Source organism: Vombatus ursinus, unplaced genomic scaffold (assembly GCF_900497805.2).
Source record: "Vombatus ursinus unplaced genomic scaffold, bare-nosed wombat genome assembly UNPS02004563.1, whole genome shotgun sequence".
Classification (NCBI taxonomy): Eukaryota; Metazoa; Chordata; class Mammalia; order Diprotodontia; family Vombatidae; genus Vombatus; species Vombatus ursinus.
Window position 1 is genome coordinate 3,414 of NW_020944341.1, and position 7,395 is coordinate 10,808.

The 7,395-nt window shown below is 44.6% G+C and overlaps 2 gene segments (V, D, J or C); both read left to right on the top strand.

Moving 5' to 3' along the window:
- Positions 1-230: 230 nt before the first annotated feature.
- LOC114024444 lies at positions 231-1,771 on the top strand. The segment is given in 2 exon segments: positions 231-485; positions 584-1,771. Coding segments are annotated over 2 exon segments (597 nt in total).
- Positions 1,772-4,944: 3,173 nt separating this feature from the next.
- Positions 4,945-7,112, top strand: LOC114024455. The segment is given in 2 exon segments: positions 4,945-5,432; positions 6,330-7,112. A coding segment is annotated over 1 exon segment (528 nt).
- The last annotated feature ends 283 nt before the right edge of the window (positions 7,113-7,395 follow it).

Sequence of the window (7,395 nt, forward strand, 5' to 3'; positions counted from 1 at the left end):
GCTCTTCTGACCCCAAGGCTCACTCTCTGTGCATTCTCCATGCTATCTCTCAATGAGAATAAAGCTTTAAACAAATAAAAGATATTCTTATTTCTAGGACAGTGTCTGAGGAGCCAGTGGCAGACATCCTCAGGGTTTTCAGGGTGGAGAGGGGCAGATGTAGGTCAAGGCAATACCACCATAGCTTCATCTTTGGGTAAAGGAAGCAGGAAGGTCAATCAGCATTGACATCACCAAGCCTGGCCCCCACCCATGGAGAGAGCTCTGGTCTGCACCTCTTAGAAAGGTCAGATGCACAATGAACATTACACCAGGATCGAGCAGCTCATGATCTCTGCTGACACCCAACAGGCCACCTCAGGCCACTCTGAACTGATCTCCGCATCCATCAGTCTCCTTGCTTCCTCGGGTTCTCCTCAGCCCAACATCTCGCACAGCCAGAATGAGCCTCTGCCAAGTGCTTGCTGTGGCTGCCCTCTGTGCCTGTGAGTTAGCTTCTCCCTCTTTTCACATAAGGTAAGAAACAGAAGAAATTCTCCAAAGGACCTCCTCACGTCTCTGTGTTCTCTTCTTTTATTTCTAGTTGGACACGAAGCTCTTGAACTGAAGCAGCCTCAAGTCTCCATCACTAGAGACCTGAGCACAACAGCACGTGTGACTTGTCAAGTGTCTGGCAGTCAGAACTTTAAGGACGAGTACATACACTGGTACCAGCAGAAGCCAAACCAACCTTTGCAACATCTGCTCTTTGTCCACTCAACCAGTGCTGCCGCAACAAAATCCTTACATGAGGTAAGGAAGAAATTTGTGGCAGAAAAGAATGAAGGCAAAGGAACCTCAATCCTAACAATAAGCAGCATAACACGTGAAGATGAGGCCACCTACTATTGTGCATGCTGGGAAGACCACAGCAGTCAGCACTCAGTGACAACACCTACAAGAATCCTGCCCTCCTTGCGGCCCTCCCCACATCCTCTTCCCCTGGGGGCCACCTCCTTGTTTCTGGCTCCCATCCCATTTGGCCTGTCGGTAACACTTCCTGCATTTCTTACCAGGACCATGTGGCCCATGTCTATACCACACTACATTCCTGCTCTAACTCATACAGGTTCCAAACTCCCTCCATCACCATCGTAACCATTCACATCTCTGCAGGGCTCTAAGATTTCCGATGGTTTTATGGGTTGGACCAGACAGCTTCTGAGGTCCCTTCCAATTCTCAACTTCTGTCTCTCTGCTTTTTGGCAGAGAGCCTTACTTTATATTATGTTGCCTCATCCTCTTCACCACCCTATGGAACAGGTTCTCTTTCCATCCCAGCAGCACCTGTCTAAGGATGATTTTGAACACAGATATTCCTGACTCCATGTCTTGCCCCCTGTCCAAAGCTCATGCACCAAAGCTAACACTTGGATCCAATATCCCTCAGGAGAAACTAAAAGAAACATGAAGAAGGAAGACATTAATATCCTCTCTTAATTCCTTAGGTCTCTGAACCAATTCAAATCCTTTTTTGGGTAGAATTCAGACTAAGTGACCAGGGAAGTGCCTTCCAACACTGAGATGCTATTTCTCCTCATCACTTATGGTTGTGATGGTTCGTTATCTTTGTTAATCAATGAGTATTGATTCAGGTGGAGTGTGCCCAGTGCTGTGGGAAAGATGAAAGGAGCCCAAGACACAGTTCTCTTCAAGAAACTGCCCTTAGCCTTGGGGAAATGGTATGACCAGCAGTGAAAGAGAACATGTGTCTATAGATGACCAAGGCTGGAAGTGGGGGCAGGCAGGGAGGGAGATCTGTGGTCATGGAGGCTGGGGGTGGGATACTGAGAGTGCTTCATGGGAAGAAAGCCAAGCAAAATGAATGATTTCAGGAGCCAAAGCTAAAAAGATAAAATGATGAAAATTCTATAAATTCTCCCCATTTTGTACAACAGATGCAATTGAAACAATAAAGAATTAAGGAACTTCCTTAAGAAAATGTTCTATTAGTATTCTCTGTGGGAAATGAGGCTCCCAAAATTATTATTTGTTGTTTTCAAAAGCATTTCTCTAATATTAAAAACTCAGTTTCCATCTATCAACAAGCATTTCTTAAGCATCTTCTCCCTTTCCATGTGCCAGGTAACTCTCTAGTAAGATAGGTTCCAGAAAATGTTCATCTACATTGGTTGAGGGGCTTCCTTACTGGGAGTTCCCTACCTCAATGAAAACATAGCTCCAAAATAATAGTAATAATAAAATATGCCTTCTAGGCATTGTGTGGGTCCTAGAGATGCAAAAATAAAAACTTCTCTCCCCTCAATGACTGTGTGTTTTATGAGGAAGCAACATGGACACATATATAAGAAAGTCAAAAATTTGTCCAAAACATGAGACGGGGACTGGACCAGGAACTCCCAGACAAGGAAATTCCTTCTATCAATAGAGGCCAGAGTCCTCTCTCAACTTAGAGTCTTAGAGGCTTTCTTGGGTTACTGGGAGTTTCGATTAATTTCCCAGGGTCACATGTGTCAAAGATGTGACTTGAATTTGGGCCCTCCTGATTTTGAGAACAGCTCTCTATCCCTTATTCCAAGCTGCCTCTCATAAAAAGGAAATACAACCTAATTTAAATGGGGGGGGGGCCTGGTAGTGGGAGGGAATTCATGAAGGCCCTTCTGTAGTACAATATAACTGGCCTAGATCATTAAAGAAGGCTAGGAATTCCTAGAGGAGGAGGAGGGGGGAGTTGTCCTGTCATGGCAGACACCTCCGGGATCAAATAGAAAATCCTTTGCTTGGTGTTCAAAGCCTTGATCACCTGGCCCCTTCCTGCCATGCCAGCCATCTTCTACCTTCCACTGTGCTTCACACAGAAACACACAAGCACACACACAAACATACCTACACACAGAGAGACACACATACACACAAACACACCTACACGTGCAAGCACACACACACACACACACACACACACACTGTGATCAAGGCACTGTCACTGGCTGTACCCCATGCTTAGGACTCTCTTCTTCTTCATCTCTGCATCTGGCTTCCCTGGCTTCCTCCAACTCTCAGCTGAAATCTCATTTTCTCCTGGAAGCTTTTTCCTGATTCCACTTAATAATGAGAAGACTTTACCCTATTAGACATCTCCAACTGATCTTATCTAAACTTTGAACATTGTTTGCCTGTTGTCTCCCCCGTTACACTGGGAGCTCCTTGAGAGCAGGGACTGGGTTGTTTTTGTTTGTTTGTTTGTTTGCTTGTTTGTTTGTTTTTGTTGGGGGAAGGGCATTTCTTTATATCCACAGCGCTTAGCAGAATGCCTGAAACATAGTAGGTATTCAATAAATGTTTGGGGCAACTAAGTGTTGCAGTGGGTAGACTGCCAGACCTGGAGTCAGGAAGACTCATCTTCCTGAGACTCATCTGACCTCAGACACTTACTAGTTGTATGACCCTGGGCAAGTCACTTCACCCTGCTTGCCTCAGTTTTCTCATCTGTAAAATGAGCTGAAGAAAGAAATGCCAAACCGATGCAGTATCTCCACCAAGAAAACCCCAAATGGGGCCACAAAAAGTCAGATGTGACTGAAGACAATTGAACAACTAATGCTTATTGACTATTTTGACTTGTTCCTTCTTTACTCTTTCTGCGTCTCATGAAGACAAAGCTTCTGAACTATCCCCTTTCAGTTCCTTCCATCCATCTCCATGGTGCTGATTCTGTAGCTCTTAGCTAGTCCTCCCTATTCTCTGCTTTGCCCCATTAAAAATATCAGCATCAGATGGAAGCAGATGTGTGTGGTAGACCTCTTTTGCTGCTTGAAGTCCAGAGTCCTGCTCCTGCTTCCCGACTTTGCCTTGCTACTTTTAAGACAGTCTCAGACAATCTCTGGTTGTATGACTCCCCCTGTTCTAAAACATTCGGGGAGCTGGCTGCCTTTAGAGAATCCATACAGTGCCTCTTTTGGGGCAGATGATGTCCAGGAAGGCACAACCTTAGGTAATCTCCTAAAGTACAAATCTCCCCAAGATGTAGTAACAATAATAATAACAATAACAATAATAATAATAATAATAGCTTGTATTTACATAGTACCTACTATGTGCCCAGCACTGTGCTAAGCACTTTACATAGATCTCATTTGTTCCTCACAATAATGTTAAGAGATGAATGCTACTATTATTATCATTTTACAATTAGAGAAACTGAGGCAAACAGGGTTAAGTGACTTGCCCAAGATCACACAGCTAGGACGTATCTGAGGTCAGATTGAAATACAAGTCTTTCTGATTCCAGGTCCAGCCTAGAATCTCCCCTATGCCACCTAGCTTCCTCACCCACTAGAAGGTCTCTGTCTCTTAGCACAGACATAAACCTCTTCTCCCACTGAAATGTGATTTAGTGGTACCGACAAAGAGCCACTTCTTAGAGGAGAACTCCATCTTGAGGCACCAGCCCAGGCCCTCTACTCAATTTTTGAGCCTATTTTCCCATTGCTTTCATTGTTGTTCAGAGCCTGGAAGAATGACTAACCCTTCGCTGTTCCCCTATGGACTTGATGGGAGCCCATCAGCTGCTTTCCTCTGTCTCTCTTCTCCCCTCTCCCCATCCAAGTGATCTCCCACATGGTTATTCTTGCCCACAAAATAGAGCAATTCACTAATGTGGTGTCAAGAGGTTTATTTCTCTGATTGTCAGGGCAGCCCTTCCTACTGATTTTCTGCACATTATTTAAATTCCCATGAAATCTTTAGGCTCTTAAGAGCTTAGTGTTCTTCTTATGCTCCTTGTTGATCCATCTTTGCTCCATTTAACCCCATATCTAAGGAGAGTCAACTGAGTTAAATTCCGAAGAGAGACCAATGAGATTGATGACTGAGAAGAAAACCCTGGATTTCACAGCAGAGATATCATTGGTAACATTTAAGAGATATGTTCCAGTAAAGTGAGTGGGGTGCAATTTGGAGTGGGAGCATGAGGGCACTTACCATGTGCGATAAGAAAACAAGCATCCCACATACATCAGAGCTGTGATCCAGATGTGCGGTATTCCAAGGCAGATGTTATACCTGTGTTTACAATTTCCAGGGAAAACCAAGGGACCATTGCAAGAAGCTCACTTTCTTTGTAAGAACACCCTTTTCTAATGAAGGGCACCTGTGGACAAGGGTGCTGCTGGTAAACAGCGAAAGGATGGAATTCAATGGAATATTGCCAATGAATTAAGCAAGACCCCTTTTCCCTTGTGGGTGGCTGTGCATCTGTGGCCAAAAAGAGTTTGTCTCTGGTTAGCCACTTTCTGCTTAGAGTCATTTCCTTCCTCTCCAACACAGGCATCACTTCCCTTCTGTTGAATGACTTCTGGCCTTCTCCCTCTCCATTATGGAGACCACCAAAGTGCTACTGGTTTGCTTTCTGATCCTGGCTTTTCTTGGGATTGGTGAGTTCTTTCTTTTTGTCATTTGTTTGGTATCCATTCATGGAGGGGCCAAGAAATGGGTGAGGGAAAAAAACCTGACACTTTCCTTGCAAAGACAGCCAGCCTGAACTGTGGGATAAAAGACTGAATCTGAGGTTTCTTTTTAAGGCAACACCATATCTCTTCCTCTGAGAGATGCAGCATGATGTAGTGACCTTGGAGTCAGAGCCCCTGGGCTGGAGTCCTACCTGAGGTCACTTACCCAAACGGGTGACCCCGGCAAACGTCGCAGGGCCGCAATCTCTACCATAAGAGCACTGGCTGTACTAAAGGCTCCCTGAAAGACATTGCCAAACCTCCATCTGAATGGATAAATGCATTTGGTTAGGCTTGTTTAAGTCTACAGTCTTGAGTTGAGTCTAAAGACAGAGACAGAAACACCCACGGCCCTTTTAGCTCCCTCTTAGCTGGAAAGTCGGTGTCTCTGTTTCATTCTCTAAGTAGATACAAGAAGTCAAACTAGCCTAACAAAATCCTTTATTCATTCAAACAATGACTGTACTATGCCATGCAAATGTTTGTTTTATTCCGTAAATTAAAAATTTTAATTAAAAAAAATAAAAATTCCTTTAATCCTAAAAAAAAAAAGCCAAAGGAGTACACTTAATAAATAAAGAATACAGCTATCACAAGCCCAGTGACTATTTTATGCATAATTGATTAAAGTACCTAATAACTACTTTACAAGAATTTTTGGGCCATTCATCAGCAGGTATTTCTGACAGCTTATTCTACAATCATTTTAAAGACTCATTTCATTACCTCATCTTCTTCCCCAAACTTCAACTCTCCACCTAGCAAAGTCCAACTCCATCCCAAAGTGACCAGCTATATATTTTGATTCTTTTTGGACACCAGAGCTCTTGGTATCTGGCGGTCCAGGAGATTCTTTTCTCTTGTAGGTGCAAGCATGGAACCCATACTGACCCAGTTTATGCCATCCAACACTAAGAGAAGTGGTAACACCGCCTTTCTGGTATGCCGAGTGAATGTGACTTCTTTTGGGTCCGCTTACATTCACTGGTACCGCCAGAAGCCCGGTGGGCATCTGGAACGGATTCTCTATCTTTCATCCAATGACAATGTCATTCATGAAGATGGGGTCAGTGAGGAGAGGTATGAGGCCAAGAAACGGGAGAGCGACTTGTCAGCAAGCCTCAGAATCCACCAAGTCACAGAGGCAGATGCGGGGCTGTACTATTGTGCCTGCTGGGATGGCACTATGAGTCAAACCCACAGAGACACTGAACAAGAACTCTCACACTGCATATTCATGCACCTGGGGAATCCTCAGTGTCTGCCCCAGGTCCCACATCTAGATACCACCAATGGCGGCTGCTGCGTGTCAGCACAGGAAATCTTGCTGCTGTCTCTGCTCTGCTCAATGCTAGGACGGGGAGTCTCAGACCTGGCTCTGGGTCTCTTGGTCCAACTGTGAGATTTTCTTTATCTTCCTTCCTCTTCTCCCACAGCTGTTCAGGTCCTTGGGAAGTGTCTCTGCTCCAACTCAGGCTCACCAACCAGAGGAAGCATCTACCAGTGGATGACAGGGTCACATCACTCAACCAAATCCCACAAAAAGTCATTAGTTGGGCCTTGGATGGTGCCTTGGAGGTGAAAATTATCTGTTTTAAAATTAGTATGATCAGGGGGCAGCTAGGTGGCACAGTGGATAGAGCACTGGCCCTGAAGTCAGGAGGACCTGAGTTCAAATCCGGCCTCAGACTAAACACTTGACACTTACTAATTGCGTGACCCTGGGCAAGTCACTTAACCCCAATTGCCTAAAAAATAAAATTTAATATGATCATAGACTTGGAGGTGGAAAGGACCTCAGGAGGTGTCTGGCCCAAGACCCTTAGTTTACGAGAGGAGGAAATTAAGGTCCAGAGAGGTTACACTTATAGGATGCTAGGTTTACCTG